Source organism: Melopsittacus undulatus, chromosome Z, assembly GCF_012275295.1.
Source record: "Melopsittacus undulatus isolate bMelUnd1 chromosome Z, bMelUnd1.mat.Z, whole genome shotgun sequence".
Classification (NCBI taxonomy): domain Eukaryota; kingdom Metazoa; phylum Chordata; class Aves; order Psittaciformes; family Psittaculidae; genus Melopsittacus; species Melopsittacus undulatus.
This window is the reverse complement of record NC_047557.1, coordinates 92189118-92211973: the sequence shown is the minus strand read 5'-3', so window position 1 is coordinate 92211973 and position 22856 is coordinate 92189118. Positions and strand designations below refer to the sequence as shown.

At 39.0% G+C, this 22856-nt stretch overlaps 1 protein-coding gene across 3 annotated transcripts; it reads right to left on the bottom strand.

Annotated features, from left to right (window-relative positions):
• Nucleotides 1-42: 42 nt before the first annotated feature.
• Nucleotides 43-21436, bottom strand: LSM14A (LSM14A mRNA processing body assembly factor). Of its 3 annotated transcripts, none has more exons than XM_005152182.4 (10): nt 21044-21436; nt 12354-12517; nt 10820-10952; nt 9582-9704; nt 7606-7782; nt 7217-7279; nt 6313-6492; nt 4617-4788; nt 2862-3090; nt 43-1882 (listed from the first exon to the last, which is right to left on the bottom strand). In XM_005152182.4, exons 1-10 carry the CDS (start codon nt 21162-21164, stop codon nt 1859-1861), a joined length of 1386 nt encoding a protein of 461 aa, XP_005152239.1. In that variant the 5' UTR covers nt 21165-21436; the 3' UTR covers nt 43-1858. The 3 variants fall into 3 exon arrangements, with proteins under 3 accessions (XP_005152239.1, XP_030907714.1, XP_030907715.1); XM_031051854.2 differs by having other exon boundaries at nt 9582-9701; XM_031051855.2 differs by lacking the exon at nt 7217-7279.
• Nucleotides 21437-22856: the final 1420 nt, after the last annotated feature.

The following is a 22856-nucleotide window of genomic DNA, read 5'->3' as shown; positions in this document are numbered from 1 at the left end:
CCCGCCGCTGCCCCATAGAGCAAATAACGTCGAGAGCCGGGCTTCAGTGAACGGTTTATTGGGGTTTAACATAAAGTGAAAACAAAAGGAACATCCCCTGTGCGCGGCCCACAGCCCTGCAGGCAGCCTCGCGGGAAGGGCCGGACCGCCTCACCCCTTCCCAGCACAGAGCGCCCGTATTTACAACTCATGTTTAAATAAGCCCGGGCCACATCCTGCAGTATAGAGTTATTGCAACAGCACAGCACTGGCTCTGCGGTCCAGCATCCCCCATGGCTGCTCACACTCATGATCTGTGGACCCCAAAAGGCATTGCTGTTAACATGCAAAAAACATTACTAAACAATATTATCTAACTTCTACTTGACCTTAATAAGGAAACCAATTACAAAATACTTTCCTGTAGTGCTATACAAAAGTTACAAAATTAAGGTTCTATCACCACTTTTAAATATCCCAATTTTCAAACAGTGCAGTTTTCCACTTTTTATCACCACTGAACATTTTGAAGTTTAAGAAGAAAAATAAAATGAAATCTGCAAATTAGAACAAAAGGTTTTAATCTTTGGATCCCTTTATTTCTGTGGCCTTCATACACACAGACAGACACAAATGACCGTGTTTCTATTCCAGCGCATCAAAACATTGTAACTAGTCACTTGTAATTGGCAGAGTCCATTCTATGTCAGCTGTGACTTCATGGTCTTACAACCAGGGTCATAATGTCTCCAAGCTATGGCCTAGCAAAATGCAAACAACTTCAAACACTAAGAATTCTTTAAATTGCTTATGTCTACAGGTATTACAACAAAGTTAACAGCTCAAGAATTGATGAATGGAGACATGTATCAGACCCAGGCACTCCAGGAGAATCACAAATTTGTGTGCCTGGTCCATCATTCAAAAAAGAAAGTTAATATTTATCACTAAGTAAAATTAACTGCAAATCTGACACACTAAATTTTCTGTTCTCCTTATTTTAAACTATCTCCTTTAATTTGGTCAAATCCTGTGATATGCCAGAAACTAAAAAATTATATCCTTGCAAGAAAAAGTAAAAGTGTATCCAGTTTTGTGTGATGGAATAATATTTTAAAATCTTCATTAGAGTCCAAATACAAAAATCAAACATTTAAGCCTAAAAAGCTGCTAAAAAATAAAAACAACTAATTCAGTGTTCTTCAGCATATCAACTTTTGCAATAACACAGTATGTTTGCTGACTTAAAAATGTTTCTTCTTTAAAAAATTAGTTGCTTTTTATACAGCTATACAAAGTTCATGATGTTTCTTTGGCAATGGGATATAATGGAATTTTACAACTATATAAAAAGATTCCTTTGCCTAAGAAACAGTATTTACTGTGTGTACATACTTGACTGACAAAGCAAGTTACCTACTGTCCAGCACTCTAGTTGATAAAAGTACAACTATCTCAAAAGGGATATTACAGGATTTCCAAAAAACAACCTTCAGTGGGTCAAAACACTCACAGTATCGACGGCCTTCTGCATACAATTGTTCTTACAACTCGAAGCAATTATCAAATACAGTTTAGTAATAAGAAAAATCCTTTCAGTGATGAAAAAATACTTGACCTCCATCGAAGTACTGCTTTATAATTAACTATACATAAGAAATTACTCATCCTTCTTTCTCAAATATATTTAATGCTCACTGTTTTCAAAGATGGCCATTTTTCATAAGTAACTGCATTACACCCCTTTGAAATTAAATAGTTAAATCCCAGTGCTGGTGACAAGTATACAGCAAATTAACTTCATTCTTTGCAGAGATTGAAACTAATTCTCTGGATCAAGAAGATCTAGATGTTCACCCGGTTTCAGCTTTCCTGTAGACTATGCAGCAACCTTGTTGTCTTTCTAGAGGGAACAACAACGTAAGATAAAAATTAAATCTGCAAAACAGACAAACCCCCCTGAACAAAACAAACACCAACAACAAAAAAAACCCACCACAAAAAGAACAACAACAACAAAAACCCACAAAAACAACTACAGAAATATAATCACAAATTAATCTGGGAACAGCATTAGGCCAAGATGTACTGTAATGGCTGCTTCCCGTCCTCGCAACAGGAAAAGAGACCTCCCTGTGCAAGCAGGGTTAGTGTCTGGTCAATGCTCCCTCACCTGGCACATACTGAAGGAACTCATCACTTGGATGTGGCACAAATCCTTTACACCACCTCCCACTTATCTGGAAGGCTGTGAAATGCTTTCACAGAGAAATTTTGATCTTCTACCCCTCATTTCAATTCATATTCAGCTACCAAAAATGTCTTTCATCACAGGACTAATTGTTGCAAACTAACAAAGAAGTAATTGAGGGACAGTCAGAAATCCTTAGCCATGAGAAAAGGCTCCCCCCAACTTGTTTTTATTAAAAATATTTAAATTTTCAGACATACTGCTCACGCAATAAACTACCAGAGGAAGTTTCTGTGTGCCAGTCAGAGTTGTAAAAGCCTACAGTTCCTTGCACCAACCTGATTAATTACACTTGTTACTGATTTTGAACTGGGTGCCAGTATTACTGCTGTTCCTTCACAAACCAATGTTCCAGTTGCATATACATATCTGATGCCAAGAAAAATGGCTTGCACTGAAATTGTTATGACTTTGGCTTTCCAAGCAGTTGAACTCTGCTGAGATCATACGTATGATCCACAACCTTTCATACAGAACTGAATTTACAGTTTCCAATGTAAACTGGAAAATTTACTTGTAAAGTATTATTAAAAAAATTTTAGTTCAACATAAAATCTAACAGTAGGAGGCTTTTCACTACTAGTTTCCAGGAACAGTGGATCAGATCACAGTAACATTAAATATATTTTACCCTGTATTCAAAGTCAGCAAATTCCCTGCCTCCACGACCTCCTCTGAATCCACCACGGAATCCTCGGGGGGCAGTGAAGCCACCTCTTCCACCTCCTCGTCCTCTTCCACCTCGGAAACCAATTGCCCCTCTGCCTCTGTACCCTCCACGGCCGCGATTGGGACGCAGTGGAATCCCAAAGGTCTCTGCATTTAATCTTCTTTCCTCAGCCCACGTGGGTCGCCGCTCTCTATCACACAAAAGAAGCAACAATCACTGTAAAACACACTTCAGAAGGAAGCCCATAAAATGAAAAATTATACATTAATCCCACTGTAAATCTACATTATCCCTTCTGCAAAAATCTAGCTGTCTGCCACAATTCATTTCTCTCAACAAAAGGAGGTATGTTACAGTACCACTAATTATATATTAATAGTGCTGCAAGAGTTTGCCATATAGGACACAGTCTGTATCCTCTGCATGTAACATCATATAATTAAATAAATCTCAAAAAGCTTTAATGCAATTTAAAACAAGACACAGAAAATAAGAGTTTGCAGTTACAGATTTTATCTAGCTATCAGTACATGTTCTGCTGACAGGCAGAGTACACAACAAAACAGCATGTTATACAATAGCTGTATAGAGTTTACTAAACAAGTACACTAACATGAATAGGGTATCTCTATATATACAGTAAATACATTCAATAAAGCAAATATACATATATACATACATAAGTACAGAGGAAAATTAGCAATGGATCAAGTCATTACTCCATAGAGAGAACAGAAATTAAGAAGAAATACATGATCAATCATCATCCAGGCCCACACTTTCAGCTGGGAAGCCCCGCTGCAGCCAATGACAGGAGTTTCAGGTAACTGGGAAAATTCCTATGTGGTGTGTCCACCAGTAGGGGAGGCCCTGTACTTGGCCACAAGAGGGTCCTGCTTTTATAACCTTTGAGAAACAACCAGCTTTATGCCAGATCTCTAATTGTTTACTTGTGGGGCCATGCAGTTTCTCATTATCTCACTTGTACACCCTGAGAGTGCTGGCCAGGCACACCAGTGTAGCCAAGTACAAAGGTCATAGAACAGCTGCACATCTATGTTTTCCTGCCCCTTTGTGACAAACAGTAACAATGAATATATATACTCTCTACCAAATACACTTTGACAAAACATACTCCCTTATATCTCTCAGTCATGAGAGGGAATCAACTCTCAGCTAGGTTCCCATCCATTACATCTTAACACCTCTCCACCCCATAGTTCATATAGGTCAGCAATCCATATCATCTTGTCTAATAAGAAAGACAACAGCAAAAGACAAGCTCTAACATTCCTGAAATGCTGTCTTCCCATTCAAACACCAAGACTTGCCAAGACAGTTATGCGATCTACTTAGAAGCCATTACCTAAGCAGAGTTGTAACTGACTTAACTAAAGTGGTAATTTAGTAGGAAAATAAAACAAATCATAACACCTACTTCAGCAAATCTGTAAAAGAGATTCTGGAGTATGCACACTAAGTTCCAGAAGCATAATTTTTAAAAAAACATTTAAAGTATTTTCTTATTATTGCACTGAACCAGCCCACAAAGAAATTTTGTGCTTGGTAACCCTATTTTATTTTTTGCCTAATGCACGTGGAAATAAGCTTTACTCATTTTCAAATCAGAGTTGACTTTAATGAATAGTGCTGACACTGACTTGCAACATAAACAGGCATTAAGCAGACTAACAAGTTTCCCCTCACAGGTCATACCTATTGTCATCACAGGAGATGTTATCAAAGAAGGATTTGGTTTTGTCATAGTAGCAGTTGGGGCCAAGTGGATCTTCCTCATCCGCATTCCCTTCACTATTTTGGGTATCAACACCTGAGTCACCTTTGTCTTCTCCATTTACAGGCTTCTCTGGTTTCTCAAGTTTATCTTCTGGAAAATAAACAGAAGGTTTCCAGACTATCACACTAAACAAAACAGCACTACTAACTTATTCCCAGGCAGACAGAAACTGTACTGAATGCTCAAAAACACAACTCCCCCCTCCAAAATTTAATGGGAAAGTCAAATAATTTGACACATAAATTAGGATGGTTTGCTGCTACTGTCTGGAGGTTTGATATCCTCTATATTCTCTGCAGGTTTAATTAAGAAAAAACAACCAACCAACACCCAAAACAAAAAGAAGCCTGTGGTAGAATACATTGATAGCCATCTATTTTCTACCATCCCAGATACCTCCTTTCCAAACATAAAAGCCTCACTCAGCCATTCCTCATAAAAGCCGTTCATGTTTTTCTCATCCCTGTTGCCCTTCTCCTTTGTCTTCCAGCTTTGCCATTACTCCTTTGAGACACAGGGCCAGCACTGAATGCAATGAACTGACTTTCTATCTGCTTCCTAATAATGCCTGAAGTTCAGCTTACTTTTCTGAATGGCACTGAAAAGAAAGCTGGTAGTACAGCAGAAGTACCTATTACAGTCTTAAAGTCTCATTCCTAAATGGTTACAAATTTACACCTCATAATGCTACGCGTAAAATTCAGACAGCCAGCTCAGCCTTTCCACAACACACACACAAAATCACCACTCTGTCTCATGAAATATTTCTATAGCTCTTTATGGTTTGCTTTCCCTTTCCTCTTTCTTATTCGGAATAATAAACAACACTGTATCAACAGCAAAGTGTCAACTCATTTCTCGATTAAAAATGATCCAGAAAGAGGTAAGCATCACAGAACAAATCCTACAGGACTCCACTGGTGGCTTTTCTTTACACTGAAATCTGACCACTTATTCCCACCTTTCGTTTCCCGTTTTTCAGAACTCATCTACTGAAACAGGGAACTCCGTATTTTAACCTGTAACAATTTTGTCCAAAAATAGAAGCAGCAGTGTAACAAAATGGTGGTTGGTCACAAGAGAATGAGATAATTAAAACAGAAGCCTGCTAGGAAAAATAAACATGCTGGCAATATGGATTCAAACTACTGCTGTTTCCTTGGAAAAGGGTAAAAGTGAAAGAAAGGGCAGAAACTTTCTTAAACTGAAACTCGTGTGGATCCTCCAAAGATTCCAAACTCATACTTTTATGACTGCTTTAGTCTATTAATAATTGGAAACATAAATGCAGGTTTTCTTTTCCTGTGTCTTTTCCAGAATTCAAAAGTAAATACTGTTGGGACTTCTGCTCAAGTAATCCTAATTTTTAATTAACCAACTTGTTAGAACATGATGTACAATATTTGGTAGTTAAAATGCCTTGAAAACTCAAATACTGCCACAATCATTTAATTAAATAAATGATTCCAGGTTGCTTTTTCATTGATTTTTTTTTTAAGAACTGCAAACAAGACTTTATAGGATACGCCTTTTACAAATTGTTGCTTCAAGACAAGATTAAAACAGCAAGACACAGTTTTCCCCATGATTAAATATAAAGCAAAAATGTTTTACCTTTTAGTTTAAGTTTATTATGAAATTCTCTATCAATTTCCTCCTTATTGAATTGTGCATTTGCACTTTCAAAGTCAAAGTCCTTCTCAAACTTCATTGGACCATCCCTCCTAATACCAAATCTTCCCCGTCCCCCTCTGTGACCTCCACGGCCTCTCCGTGCTGCAGGTCCACCTGGAACTGAAAAGAGAGAAATTGCATTTTGTTTTGGTTGGTGGACTGGTTTTTCTTTGAGGGTGGTGGTGGTGATGGCTGGGTTTTTTTGGTGGAGTTTTTTGGTTTGCTTTTTAATTCCTGGAGTAACAAGCTGGGACTTCATGCATCCTCTTCCTGCACTTCTGTTGTCAGAAGTCCTGTTGTAGCAGCTTGTAAGCTGTAAATTCACTTACAGTAATGACAGCAGTGACACACAAAGCATAATGGTATTGAACTTAGTACTAAAATGACTTTCTATAAGTCATAAAGCTTTTGGAAAAAGCTAAAATGTTAGTGGCTTTTCAGTTCATCGTTTTTGTAGAAAGGTGACAGGTTTTATTTTATGCTATTGTGTTTCTAAGTACATGCATACTTATTGGTTTTGCATTTTTATTCAAATTCCTTAGTATGGAGCAATCAGAAGATTGCTATTTAAAGAACGCTCTTTAAGGCATTCTCAATAATGTTGACTTTTTGTGCTTGTCTGATTCTGACCCCAATGCAAAGTTACTGTTATCCATTAGAAACAATTACATGAAATAATTCTAAATACATACATTCTTTACTAATGTAATCTGAACTGCAAGATCTCTGGCTGATTACGAAGTCCTAACACTTTGCAAAATACAGAGAATGATGTATTTCAGCAGACTTAAAAAACTTGATGAAGTCTGGGAATGTGACAGCTATTTCTCAAAACAAGATTTACCAATTTGTCGTTTGTTTTCATTTCTGAGTTCATTTTCTGATCTTGAAACCTTGTGTGCTTCAGCTAAAGTTGGAAATAAAAAAGTTATTTGTTTATCCAATTAGGTATCTTTGATCATACTTCTACATATAGTTATGTAGTTCATATTTCAAAAAAATTCCAAACCTATAAGAAAAGTAAACCAGAAGTTCAACTCATAAAAGGGAAAAAAAAAAAGACATTTTGAATATATGCTTTGACTTCAAAAAGAAATACAAATAATCTAGGTCTCTGCTAGTCAGTCAATCAGAAATGGACAGCAAGAAAATTCCTAAATGTTACCCTTAAAAAGAGCACTTCATATGTGTATGGGAAAAAAAAAAGGCCATATAAAAATTATTTAAAGCTACCTCGTCTGTGCTCCAGATTCTCTAACGATTTTTGGCTAGCAGACACCAAAGGTCTGGCTGGTACAGGACTCCTCCTCCCAGCTGGCGCTGCAGTAGGCAAGTGGGCTGAAGCTGTTTGTACTGCTTGCTCCATGGAGGGGCTCCTTCTCAAGTGCTCCATCTGAGGGCTTGAACGACCTGAGACAAAACAAGAACAAAACCAAAACCCAAAGAGTTATTTCTCATCTACAAATTTGAGTTACTGGTCTCAAGCAATCCAGACTTACAGGTTTATCTGCCCTACCAGTCAAGACAGCTGTGTCCAAAGAAATAGGTATTTCCATACCCTCAGATTCACTAATCTAGAATGAAGGCTATTTAGCAATTCCCCTTTCCCCAGCTAAAAGAAAACAAAAAGGGTAAGATAACTGATCCCTACCAACCCACCCATGATGTGCATTTAGCTGTGGAATTACAGTTTTTGATTGACTGGAGATAAAAATACTCTTTCCACTTCTCTGGAAAGCGAAGTGGAAAGTGACTTCTCCTAAATGCAAAGATGTAGTTATGATACTGAAATTTCATTTCATCTAGCACACTCTTTTGTATGATCATGACAAAGTAAACGAATGGTGATGGCTAGGTGCCACAAAGTGCTGTTCATACACTTCAATTTCCAGCCATGAGTGACTGGAGCCAGAAACATGTTTAGAATGGAGATGTTTGATCTAGCCAGGCAAGTTTATGACAGCATATAGGTAAATCTACTAAGAAATTAGAATGAGATTCAAAATCCAGTAAGTAAAAGAGCAATGTTATACCCTATAAAAATGAGCTTAACAAAAGAAGAAACCACCACAACAAAACCAACCAAACAAGAACCCACCACACCCAACAAAGGACACAGAATCTATGAAGATGACAAATATTTTGAAAGCAAACACACAGAGATGAAAACTTGTCGGTGCCCCCCAGGAGATTTGGTGTCAGAATATATATCCTTCGGGACTACGTGTCATACATTAAGTCCAAGGATCATACATGTTTCAATTTCAGCTGGAGATACCCAGGGTACTCTTTCAACACAGAAACAGCAAATGCTGAGCATACTTCCCCCCCAGTTTCCATTAATGGAACACACACCTAGAACCTATTTTTGGCAATCCCCTCAACTAACCCTAGAAAATAGTCCTAACTGGTATACAAATCTCAAGTAGAAGTCAGGAAAAGCCCTGTTTGCTTCAGGTGTTTTAAGTTTATGCAGTCATGTTAAAATGCAAAAGCAGCATTAGGAATATATCTTAGAACACACTTTTACAAGCAGCAAAGAAGAGTGAAGAGCAGGAAATAATGTCATTCAGATTTTAAGGAGCAATCAACAAATTTGCATGAAAAGTGAGGGTGAAGGTGGTCAACATTTAGTTTCGTTTTCCTTTGCCACTCAAAAAGCATAGAGGAGTTCCTTTTTCCTTCTACTTTCTTTTTCCATATTACACAAACTATTCATACATTCTACTACTATTAATCTGACTTAACTGTCATGTCACTTTCTCTACAGGCAATCAGGTCTGTTGTTAATATTACTCATCTAGATATACATTGACAAAAAAATACCTTTAAAGATTTTAAAATTGTAGGCTGAAGGACTTCACAATTCAGTCAGTATGAAGTACCTTGAGTTTTGTCATGTCAGCAATAAAACTAGATAATGAGTTTCCATACGCACCTAATTACAAACAGTATTCAATGGAACTAAGCCCTGCTGTTCAATACAGATGCTTTAAGGACAGCAACAGATGTGTTGCTAACAGTTACCTACGCAGCCCACCAAGATAGCAAAACACTTTCAAAGAGGAAGTGCAACGCCTGAGTGCTTTCTGGTTTTATTATAGAGTGGTTTGTGTCAGGATTCAGCTGTCTGGTTAGCATTTCTGGCAACCACATAAGTCATGTAGGCACAACTGGTCAAAAAAGATCAGTTATTAAGAAAGATCTACCTTGAGACATCTGTGTTTTTAGTGATCTTGCATCTGTTGTAAATGCAGAACCAACTGTAGTGCTTTGGGACATGCTAGTGCTGGCTGAAGACTCTGTTCCAAACGATGTTAAAGAACCTCCTGCTTTGAAAGAAATAATACAATTGTAAGACTTGGTTTAGACTTTTTTCTGGGTTTTTTTTTGTTTGCTTTTCTTCAAATTAGCACTAAATGATTAGTGAAGTCATATCGGGCAGTTATTCTAGAATACACATAAATCTGCCTTTCCCATGTGCTTTTAAGAATAACGTGATACATGTATTCTTTCACAGTATGTTTTTAAGACTGTAATATTTTGATCTAACCCCCCTCCAAAAAAACCAAAAACAAACAAAAAAAAGCAAACCACAAAAAAAAAGTCACTGCTAACTTTTATGTTACAAGTATTAACATAGCATAGTCACGACAGCATCTTACAGAGTAAACAAACTGTACTGGCATGTGTTTCCACTTGACATATTTTAAACAAAAATGTGACTGCTACATCTTATTAACTGATATCAAGTTATATCCAGCTCTACAGCCTTCCTTTCACATGGCTAACATTTTCAGCACCAGGAGTAATGCTGATGCCACAGCATTTACACAAATGTAAGTTCCTATGTGAAAAACTAAAATGTGGAATAAAAAGAAAAACAAAAAAGACACCACCTCAAAAGGGAAGAATCTGGTTGAAAGTTGGTTGGTGAGTCTCCGAAAGCATCTGAAAGGAGCATTTAACCAATGCAGCTCACAAATACTTTAAGCGTATACTTCATGCCAGGGTACCATATTCTGAATAGCTGAAGGACTGTGCTGGCACATGTATTGCTGAACAATACAAACCCCTTGTTAAGGCCCACACTACCTCATCAACCTGGAATACAGCTATGGAGGTTTTGTGGAGGAGCTGCCTACCTCTTGTGAAATAAAATGAACATATGATGAATACAATGAATATATACAAAATAGATTGCATTAATGCATACAGGAACCCTTTTGAGATATTTAGTTTTCAACCATCATTGCTTTGATTTGAGCTGCAAAGACTATGAAAGACATGACTTTTGAGATAAATTGTAGGACTGATACAGACTGAATGAAGACCTTGGATCTGCCTTTGGAGTAAGAAAGACAGATGAAATTGTAAGCACTGATTATTGTCTATGCATACATAACTTCACTTACAGAAAAACACCAAATAATCAAAAGCAACATACCAACTCCAACGGCACCAAACTGCTGCCCCACCAGCGGGCTTGGACTAAACTGACTGTATGCAGGCATTCTGCCAAAAGGACCATAGGACCCCACATTCTGGAATGAAGATGCAGTCGAAGATCCTAATGAAGACTAAAGACAAAATATACTTGCAGAAACTCATGTTTATGCAAAAAAGAAATAGTTCTGCAAGACAAGAAATACCGATACTCTACTACTATCTTTTACCCTGTCACTGCTGTGGCTAGTATGTACAGAAGATCTCAACTTTCACAAAGGTGCTTTTTTTAATATCAAGAATTTAACAAAATTTAACAAAATCGAAGAAAGAAAATTAACAAAAATCACTTTAATAAAAGACGGAATAAAAAAAAATTTACACACATTACTCTGTATGAAAACTTATCACAGACAACAGCTGGCAGGAAACATTTTCACAAGTATTACACAGTTTAGAAAGTAGTTTTAGTTTTTCCAGTATCACAAACTTGTAAGAACAGTACCACAAAATTCTGCAATCTTTTCCCTAAAACCTCAGATACTGGACTCCAGATGTATAAGCTTCTGTCATAAAACTTGGAAAATTTGTATCTTTTTCCCGATAGTTTCAAATACTACATGAATAAGAAAAGACTCAAGCATACCGGAGAAAGGCAGTCCCTTACTATTAGTTGGTTTAGCAGTAATGCTGTTTAACAGCTCTCAAGCACTACTGACAGGAGTTGTCCTACATGTAGCAAAAGAGCTCACAGGATTGCAAGAGTACTTTGTAAGGAAGTGTCAAGAATTTTACCTTATGGACTACTTAAACATCAGAAATGTAAGCACTTACAGAATTACTAAGCTCCATATGAACCATGAACTTCCATCTTGCTCTCAGGGATGATTTTTAAGACACCCCAGAAACACAATCAACAAGCCAACAAATTTCAGTGGTCAAAGATATCCCTGTCAGTCCATCTGCTATGAAATAATGGATTATTTAACCTTGAAGACTTCAAGATGTAAGTTGCTTTCTCTTTAAGCAACCAAGTATTCCTTTTTCAGGTAACTGCCCTTTTGTATGAAGCCTTTTGAAAAACACATTGCTAGATGAAACTTTAGTCATCAAAAAAAGGTGAACATGAAAAAAGAAAACAAAACAAACAGAAGAAATCACTAATGATTTTGAGAAGTTTCAGCTTCTACTCCATCTGACTTACACCAAGTTTGACCTTTCCAAGAAGTCTTGCATACATGCCCTCCTAATCCCAGTGCCTTTCAAAAAAGGCATCAAGGTCTACTAAAAGTTATTAGTTGTTCTGGAAAAACTGACAGCCTTGGTATCCAGTGCATTGTGCTAGAGTTAGATTTCAGCCTTGACTTTCAGTTAAAATACATGATTCAGAAGAAAATCCTTCCACAGTTCTTTACCTTGGGCTGCAAACTTTAAAAAATAAAATGTTTGTTTCTGCAAACACTTAACTAGAAAGCACTTAAAGCTACCAGATTATAACTTCATGAACAAACATCTAAAAATATGCTTTGACTTACCTGAACAATAGCAGGGTCCTGTGGCAAAGAACACTGGGGCTTTGGTGGCTCACAGACTGTCAGGTCTTTAATGTCACTGCCACGGAATATAATATACTCAAAGACTTCATCACGAGGTGGTATAGGTCTATCAGTTGGTCTATCTTCCGTACCAAAGGAGCGAACTGCAAAATTGGGAAGGCAGAAAAAATAAAAACATCTTGCATTTAACAAAAACATTTCAAATATACTGTGGATACCAACAGCTTTAAACAAAAAGAAAAAAATTTTGTTCAACAAAAAAAATAAACCCACAAAAAAACCAAATAGGCAGCATATCCTTTGTTGTTATCAATTGTTCAGACTTCAAACAAGTTATTTGATCTTACAAGTTTCATCTGAAAAATGAAGCAGAAAGACACCTATTTTTCACTGAGATATCTTTTATCCTATCATTCACATTGAGTATTTTGACTGGTTTACAACGGGAAACAACAAAGCAGTTTTTTGCAAAGTTAACACCTTCTGGACATTACAGCAATAGGAACACCAATGAAGTCAGATAAGTCATTCCTGTGAATCAAGGACTACAGAAGTTTGCATTCATATTTTGCACTTGCAAATCGGGAAAAAAGATATGCTAATACTACTAGAAACTCAACTAATAAAAATTACCTAAAGCAAAGTATTTATCAATAGATTCCATCTTTGAATCAAGACTGATATGAAAATTAGGAATTCTGTAGTAGGTATATGTAATTTTAAGTAAGCAAAAGGCATTATTGGTGGTGTAAATTCTCACAATCTCTGCCAAATTAAGTAAATTCACTGGGCCCCAACCATCTTCTTAAGTAGATCTGCATAGGGTGCAACATACCAAGACATTAAATTTGTAAGTATTTAGTTGAATTCCAACAGTTTTCACATTGCATAGGGATGAAGCTTATCATGCTTCTGCCTCTGCACTACATAAAATCACTTAGCAGTGTGTATGGATAATGTAAGTTTACTTTTACTACCCTCTCAGACTTTTCCTCACCTTTAGACTGCCAACTCTACGTGAAAATAAAGCAAAACAAAATTTGAAGAGCTGTGTTTTCAAGTGCCAGAATTTTGTAATCAAAAAGAGAGAAGAAAAAACAAAATCATGACAATCACATTCTACGGAACCTCAACTTGCAGAAACTTCAATAATCCCTCACAACTATCTTTTCTCTAAACTTAAGAGGTTTTTGTTTCCTTTGTAAGGTACTACAGGCTATGCTGAGAAAATACCTGTATTTTGCTTTAATTCAGAATTTGTTTTTCCTCCATTTTCAAATGCATCAACAACTTGGAAACATCACTAGGCACTTATTTGCAGCCATAAAACCATTAGTCAAGAAAAGCAGATTTTCCTGTAGAGCTGTATAAAGCAACACCAAGTCATTTCTCAGGCTATGCCAACTATCTCCCATCACTGTTGCTTCTTCTAGTACTGCATAAACAGTAAAGTATTAAAAATCTCCAAGAAACAAAATTCAGAGGTAAAAGGATAAATTCCACACTACAATGAAAAGTAACATTAAGTGGTTACAATTATTTTGTTCATACTTATATCATCTGCTGAGCTTCATTTAATCAAGTTTTATTTTTCTCTGCACCTCAAAATATGTTCTGAATGGTAGTGAAAAAAAAAGTGCTGTAAAAAGGCATATACTTCTAAGTGATTTACCATTTTTGTTATCAGTCTGTCTTCCCTTCTTCCTTTACAGAAAAAAAGATACCCAAAGCTGAAGAATTTCCAAAACTTAGTTCACAGTAATACACAATAGCTTAACAATGTTATCAGCTGGTCATGTGCATTACTGTTGCAAAATTTTTATTCATCAGGCTTTTTCTATTTCACTGTCTTGACCAAGGATCCACCTCCACTTTCTGGCCATCCTAGACTCTATTTGTTAGATAACTAATAAATTAACTTGCCCCTTCATTTTGCCTGCTGTCTTGATAAGTAAAACCAAAGCTGATTTTGTGTCGGCTCTTTCTACCCCACACTGAAATGGTTGCTCCGGTAGTCATTTTGCCTACAAAGGTGCACAAGACTGGCCATGTCATCATTAAGTGTCCTGGGCTCAGCCATAGCAGTGATTTTTCTCCTTCTCAGTAGCTGCTGCAGTGCTGTGGTTTTGATTCTCAGCCTGGGAATAACGCTGATAAGACCGATGTTTTCAGCTGCTGCTCAGTAATGTTTTCTCTAAGAACTTTCTGAGTCTCATGCTCTGTCAGGGAGAAGGGGGAAGCCAGTAGGAAGCAGAGACAGGACACCTGACCCAAACTAACCGTAACTAACTATAACTAACCGTTATAGGGGGCATTTACCCTCATAAGCTGGGGGCAGTCACCCAGAAGGACTAGGTCACTGCTCAGGTTGGGCTGGATTATCAGCCAGCAGGTGGTGAGCAGATATATTCTCTCCCCTTATTATTTCCTTTATCATTATTATTGCTGGTAGCAGCAGTGGTTTGTGTTATACCTTAGTTCCTGGACTCTTCTTATCTCAACCCTTGGGAGTTACATTCTTTCAATTCTCCTCCCCATCCCTCCCAGAGCAGGGGAAGGAAGAGGGGAAGTGAGCATGCGGCTGTGCGGTTCTGAGTTACCAGCTGGACATAAAGTTACAGAACTATTTAGCTTTCTAGCTGAAGTAAAGGAGCTAAGCAGTAGCAACACTACAAAAAAGAATAATAAATTAGAGATTGCATCTCAAATTTACATACAGATAAAAATTTGATGAACTACTGAAGAAATCTGTTTTGAAAGTACTTAAGTCAAAGCTATGCTGCATGGATAAATATTTTACTATTAATACTAACATCACATGACACAGAACAGTTTTAAGAACTGGCAATTACCTTTCTCCATTCTAAACCTTTCTTTTTTCCCTTAAAAACTGAAACACCTAATTTTCATCTAATGACACCTTAAAAGATGTAAAGGATTGTACTGTATGTAAAAAAGAATTTGTCTTTCTCACTATCATAAAATTATGAAAACATCAAAAAGAAGTATTTTCATTATTAAAAATAAAACAAACCACAGAATTAATTTTTAAGACATTCAGCTATGTAACTACATCAAGACACTGACATGGTCATCAAAGGTTTTGCAGTGAAACACATCAACAGTTGCTACTAAGAGCTTGGGGTTTTTTTCTCTACCCTTCCCCTGCCCCAAACCAGACTTGTTTTAGTGCAACTTTCTGCAAAATATAAAGACAATTTCATATAATAAGGACACACACTATTAGAGAGGGGTAAGCAAACTCCTACAATTTGGGGTTCAATTTTCCCCTCTCATCCCAAAGCAACAAAAATAACCACCTCCAAGCCTAACTTCCTTCTAAAACAAGGAACCAGAACTGCACAGGCAGCAATCTAGGAATGCAGTTTAGGACAAGGACTACTTGATGATTTTGCGGTGTTAATCCCAACCAGGTTATTCAGATAGTATTATAACATAAAAGACCTGAATGTTACTTTTAGTATTTTCCAAAGGGATAGCTATCTTTACAGTTTCTTCCTAGCTTGGATCAGGATTTAACACAATCTGAGCTCATCAAAGAAAAAGCCCAATATTGAAGGTGGACAGTACAATAGGATTTTAGAAGGAAGCAGAAAGAAAACTGAAAGAAAACCCACAGTTTTGCATTATCAGAAATACTAAGTTGCCAGAGTATGAAAAACACAAGATATTGGAGCAGAGTCTTAGAGCTCTATGCAGCTCTGTCTCAGGGAATTCACTCAGATGACATTCTTCCTCCAGAACTGGGTACAGTGGTTCTTGTATAGTAAAACATTGAAGAGTGACAGGAAATTAAAATACGTATGTGAAAGATAACATAGTCTTGTAACACATCCCAGAACTATGGTAAACCTATTTAATCTTACCCTGTCAATGTAAGTGTGGCAAGTTTTTTTGCTGGTTTGGGACTTTTTGTGTGTGCACATTTTCTTTCTTTTGTTTGTTTGTTTTCTGTATTTTGGGGACTTTACTTTTTTTTCAATGGGGGGTTTTCTTGTCTTTTTTTTGGGGGGGGGGGGAGGGGGTCGGGAGGTTGTTTTGTTTGGTTGCTTAAATGCCCTAAACTGGCTTAGGAACTTTCAAACAAAAAGGCAACCATAACAAGTTAAAAGCAAACATATTTTTGTCAGTTTAAATACACACAATTAAGTAGCTAGCTGGAAAGAAACTAACACCAATGAGCCTGACAAGATTCATGTATGTAACATTATGCCCAAAAAGTTCACTAACTTTGTATTAAAGTGTTGCGTGCAAATTTCTGAAGATTTTTACTGACTTCAGTGTTACTACTATACTATATTTTAACAGATACTATTGTATTATACTACTACAGCATCCAAGGAAAACACTGCAACTGTATCAGTTAACAGAAATGACTGCCTGTTGATTAACACAGAAAAATACAATGTTAATCAGAAGCCAAGCTATACATTCTACTAGCAACAGGACTCTCTTCCCATGCAATGTGAATTATTGTAAACAGTCTCTGTACACGGCATTGGCACAATCTTACAAGCCTTACTTCATATTAAGCATACATAAGTAGAAACCAGTTTCTCCCCACTACTGCACCCATGAGAAGCTTGACAACTAAAATTTGACCACTTCCATGAGAACAAGTAATTTCAATAGCCATCGCTCTTCAAAACATCACATCCCTTTCTCTGTAAGCATGCTCAGATGCCTGCACACCACATTACAGGAAACATATTAATGTGAAGCAGCCACCTTTTGACAGGCTCATACCTTCAGAACAATTAATTCAGTCTGTACTGCTTTACTGGTAGGAGTGGTAAGCTAAAAGGAAGGAGGATAGAAGGGAAGCAGCCAGGAGTGGGCTTTGACAAGGTGAATTTTACTGCTGTAACACACCATGCACAGGGTTGGTCTGGCACATGTGCCTTAAACCTCAAGACATGGAGGGATCATGTCATTTAACTGCATAAAAAATAACTTCATAAAATCCTGATACAAATTTAACCTTCCCCTTTCATGTTCCTGACCCTGAACTATAAGAGATGATCAAATATCCACAAGAATTTTAACTGTCTAAATTTCTGAGTCTTTTCCCCAACTAATACTGTGTAAAAGTCTAAAAGAAATCAAGTTTTCTCTTTCATGTGTCATTAAACTACGGGAAAAAAACCTATCACAGATGGTTAAAAATGTCAGAAATATAACTACTACTTATATTACTGGAAGATATTCCATTAATATTTATTATTATTGACAGGGTTTCCAAATGCAGGTCTCAATGGTCCAATAACTAGTAACTGAAAACTGATGCATTTATCAAAGAGACAGGAAATAATTTTCTGTTTCTTATAACCACATGCCTACGGATTCCCTGCTGCTGTTAGAGAATAAAGCCTTTTCTGATCCAGTATGGTTGTTCTTACACAGCTTATCAACAGTAAAATCTCTAAATCAATGCCTGGAACTAGAAAGACATTATGTGTTACTGGCATGACAAATCACATCAAGGTTTTAATGCTGCAGTATGAAAGATCAAGATTATTCTGTAACTCCCCCAGGCAGGGCAGCAATCACTCTACAGCAGGAAAATTTTATTCGTAACCATGGCTTGCAAACAATACTCCTAAATTGGTTGGACTTGTTGACAAAATGAAGCACAAGTTGAAAGTATGAACTAAAAGGACATCCCAAGTTAATTTAACTTGAAACTTCAGAGGATAGGTGGATAGGTTTTGGTTCCAAACACTAGCTCTGAAAAGCTGGCCATCTCCCCCCAAAAAATATACACCAATAATATACAAAAACCTCAAATACTTGTACAACTTGATTAACATTTGGAATCTGACAGTGGGAATTTTCCCTGTTATTTAAATAACACACTTTGTGAAAGACTGCACTGCTTTCACTTACCAGAGTCCATTAGGACAAAACCGCTGTTATTTAAACACTTGCTGTCTTCCTCTAATTTGCAAGAGAGGCCACAACTTTTGCTAGGAAAAGGGTCACAGCTTTCTAAACAAAATGCTGATTAGAGAACTGTAAGAGATTGCCCCTCAGTAAGTGAAGACTACCATCAGTATACCCTGTTAGCAACCCAAAAGTATTATTTCTGTCTAAAACCCCAGATTTAAGCTAAATCAAGAAATTCTGTATGTATAACTTTATAAGATTAATCTCAGACTTCAGTTTAGCCCACGGAAGTCTTACTGTTAGGCAAATCTGTAGTTAGTCAAGAACAAATTCTACCTCTAATTTTGCAGTTCCAGCCACAAGATGTCAGTAATTTCAGTTAGGAAATAAATAGTGATAAGAGGAGACCCTGCACTTAAGCCAGGCAACAGTCACATGAACACAGATACCTAGCAGATCAACTGAAAGCACTGAGCCATTTTTGGGGCTTTTCTTGTCTCTTTCTGGAAGAAAGTTTGGTATCTGTGGTAAAGATCCATGGTGAAGAGTTCTGGTTCAACTACAGGACTCATCACAGCAAGAGGAGGTAACTACTATGTGATCAACACGCTTATAGCTACAGACAGTTCAGAAGGAAGATCTGCTTTTTTCACATAAGGATCTGGTCATAATTAACCGCACTTGCCACCTTACATATGAAGCTATCATACCACATTTATGTGACCTAAGCCTTCATTTGTTTGGAACATTCGGTACCCTAGAGCTGAACATCTTGTTCTTAAGCACAGTGAATTGTTTTGCAGTCTGATCTGGTTGTTATCAGCTTCCACATTAATCTCCAGGTTTTTGGGCCTAGGTGACCTAGAAACCCTGGTTTATTCTCTTCTGAATCATGACAATGTATTACAAAACACACATTTCAGCCAAGTCATCTAAGTTTTATTAAAGCAAATTTAATGGTTTGGATTTACATTTCTGATGAGAGCTATAGGAAGAGAGTAGACCAAATTCGTAACTGCAGTTCTATCTTAAATATGTACACTTTGGCAGATACGCCATTATATGACTTAACCACTCTTGAGAAGTCGTGCAGAATTGACTTGGTCATTAGTAAAACTGTCTAATTTAATGCAAGGCTATCCCGAGTTTCTCTAGGATGAGATTCTTCTAAGTGCTTCTGTACAAACCTTAACAATCACAGCATGCAACTGGAATTTCTAACACTGCTCAGGCTTTTTCTCATGTAAATACTAGCTGTGGTTTTAAAACAGATAATTCCAGTAAGTTTATTATTGCAATGAACTATGCAATCCTGGGAGCAAACCAACTACAAGGTGTTTCAAAGCATTTTGAAAGTAAAAATTTACAGACCAAAGCAACCTATTCTTTAAATAATACTTCCCAGTGGGGAGAAGGGGAATAAGAGGACAAGGCACACAAACAAGAATTACCACAAAGGCCAGTGTGAGATGAAAGCTAACGAACTGCTACACAGCATCAACTCCACAGCCCAACTATTACACACACAAACTATGTAAAATGTAACAGACTGTCATTATGCTCAACTGCTAAACCTATCATACCAAGCAGTAACTTATGTTCTCAGTCCCAAGTATTTAGTTTACACAAAGCAATTTTCTCCCTTACCTAATGACTGCTTTTACATATGCATTTAGATCATTAGCAAGACTTTACAGAGTCAAGAAGTGTAAAGTAAAATACCACTGAGTTTCGCAGAATCTATTATAAAGAAGCTGTTAAAAAATATGACTTTTTTTACCTCAATATTACACATTCACTGCCATGGCTACTAAACTTGTGTTGAGTGCACGCTATCATGCACAAGAAACAGCAAAGTCCTTCGATACCCAGTTTCAAAGATCCTCTTTTTTACTTCCCAGTCTGACTCTCTTCTCAGTAGACGTATCTTCCTACCTTTCTTATATACATATACATTCTCTGGACAATACATTCTCATGCCAGTACTCAATTTCGATTTATACAGTGCCATACAGCTACTTCCGAAATGTAGAGTTCACAATCAGCCTTTGTTGATAGCCTAACACTCACAGGATCCCCTTCAGACCCCAGCTGCCTCCTAGCCCAGGATGCGTAACAGTTCAGTAGAATGCGGCCTTATACCCTGAAATCCTTACGACGCAAAGAAATTCTCTTTCCAGCCTCCCCTTCCTACTCTTTTACACACTAACTGTGACCCACTTCCACCGCGAAGGGAGTTATTCTTTTACACTATTCAGGAATCCTATGAGCAGCCCCTAAAGAGGTAACGTTCTTGGCTGTCTTTCGCGACGGTCCCTCTGCAGCCGCTCTGAGTCTTCCATACCACTCCCTGAAGCCATGGGAGCAGCCCTCGCCGCGGGACCCGAGGCCTCCGCAGCGCGGTCCCGCCGCCGCTCCCAATCCCTCTCACTTCCACCTCTGCCAGAAAGCGCAGCGCGTCGTTCCAGCCCCGCCGCAGACTATCCGGGCGGGCGGATGGCGGGAGGACGCGCCTCCGGCCGAAACTACGCGGACTCTTACTAAAGCTCTGCCAAGACCCTCACAGCTGCTGCTGGGCCCTCGCAGGCTGCAGGCGGCCCCTGGTACTTTTTCATCAGCACACCACCACCACCAACTCCGCCGCGGTTTCAGGTTCTTGCTCGATTCCGACAGGGCCCCTGCGCTCCCGCTCCCCTCCCGCGCTCTCCATAAGGTATTGCTGGGCCGCCAGGGCCCGGTCCTGCACTCTACCAGGTTCTTACCCTTGGCTAGCGCCACAGTGGAGTTTTCGGTGTCGATGGTGTACAAGATCCCTTCATAGCGGATCTCGGCCTTAGAGATAAGGCTGATCTTGCTCCCGATGTACGGTGTCCCCCCACTCATGGTGCTGGCTTCTCGGTCAGGGACAGCCCCCTCCCTTCCTTTTGAAGCCGGACACAAACAACTAAGCAAGCTCGGCTCAAAGTCGTAGTAGTCGCTCAACTCCTCCTGTTTCGAACCCGACCTTCCGTCGATCCCCCAGCGACAGCTTTCGCTGCGCAGACTCCCTCAGCACACCCCGCACCAAAAGCTCCCTGAAGCTCCCAACATGGCCGCCGCCGTCATCTTCCTTCAGAGCCGCCCCCCTTCACTTCAGCCGCGAAATGGATGCCGGGAGCGGATATGATCTCGCGAGAGTTGCCGACCGGAGCGGGGTGGGGGCAGCGGAGGCGGGTGATCATTTGGGCCGCCAGGGAGGTTAATTCAGTGGTATGGGAGCCTTGAGTGCTTGGTGGCTGCCCCGGCGATGGGCTCGGCTGTGCCTCACAGTGCTTGCCATACTTGTCTATGCTCGGCTAGGGCTGCGCGGGGCCTGCGGCTCCCCCTCTCCAGGCTCGCGCAGGTTGAAAACCACACCCACGGCCTGTAACCTGTGAGCACTGCGGGATGTAGGAGTTGATTGAATGATCTCACGATCTGTGATAATGAGATGGTCAAATTCGAGATCCTCAGGACAGTGAGAAGAGCATGCAGCAAGCTCACTGCTCTGGGCTTCAAGGGAGCAGAGTTTGGCTTCTTCAGGAACCTCCTTAGTAAAGATCCATAGGATATAGCCCTAGAGGGCAGGAGGGCTGAAGACTGTTGGTTGGTATTCAAGGATCACCTGCTACAAGCTCAGGAGTGTTGCATCCCGACTAGAGGGAACTGCTGCAGGAGGGCCAGGAGACCTCCTTGGATGGATAAGGAGCTGCTCAGGAAACTTTGAAGGAAAAAAAGAGGCTTATAAAAGGTGGAAGCAAGGACAGACGGCCTGGGAAGAATACAGGGATGTTGTCCAGGAATCTAAGGACCAGGTTAGGAAAGCTAGGGCCCAGTTAGAATTAAACTTGGCTAGGGATGTTAACGATAACAGGAAGGGATTCTATAGGTATGTAGCAGCTAAAAAAACAGAGTACAGACAACGTAGGCCCCTCCAGAAGCTATCAGGAGAACTAGCTACACAGGATTTGGAGAAGGCTGACATTCTGAATGACTTCTTTGCCTCAGTCTTCACTGGCAAATGTTCTGACCATACCACCCAAGTCTTGGAAGGCAGACACAGGGACTGTGAGAATGAAGACCTTGGGCCCACTGCAGGAGAGGATCTGGTTCAAGACCATCTCAAGTTTTGGTCAGGTGTCCTGTCTCTGCTTCCTCCCAATTTCCCCTCCTCACTGATGGGGGCAACTACCTGCTCTTCCCGCAGCCACTGGGCCTCTGGTAGTTATCCACCCCTTATTCCATACCATTCACGTTATGCTCAGGTCACACTTTTTTCAATATACCATCACTCTTCTCTCTCATATATATATATATGTACACACATACACACACACACACGAAGAGAGAGACATCATTCCTTAGTACACGAAGGAATCTCTATGAAGCTGCTGAGTTCATCTGGTCCATGATGTCAGGCTCCATCTGCTGTAAGAATCTTTCAGGCCAGGACAGATGGTGTGCAGTGTTGGATTGTTGCCTGCTGATGACACCACAGAACTTGTCACAGCTGAGCTTGTTTGCTTTCATCAAAGTTCACTCTTTGTTGGGATGATG

Bases quoted from the DNA above. Each gene is read 5' to 3' on its own strand.
- LSM14A (XM_005152182.4), bottom strand. From the start codon at position 21,164: ATGAGTGGGGGGACACCGTACATCGGGAGCAAGATCAGCCTTATCTCT. The intron at 9,705-10,819 runs GTATGTTGCTTT...TTTCTTTCAAAG, and splicing joins GTTTGGTGCCGTTGGAGTTG to CAGGAGGTTCTTTAACATCG. The intron at 6,493-7,216 runs GTAAATCTTGTT...CTCTCTTTTCAG, and splicing joins TGAAAACAAACGACAAATTG to TTCCAGGTGGACCTGCAGCA.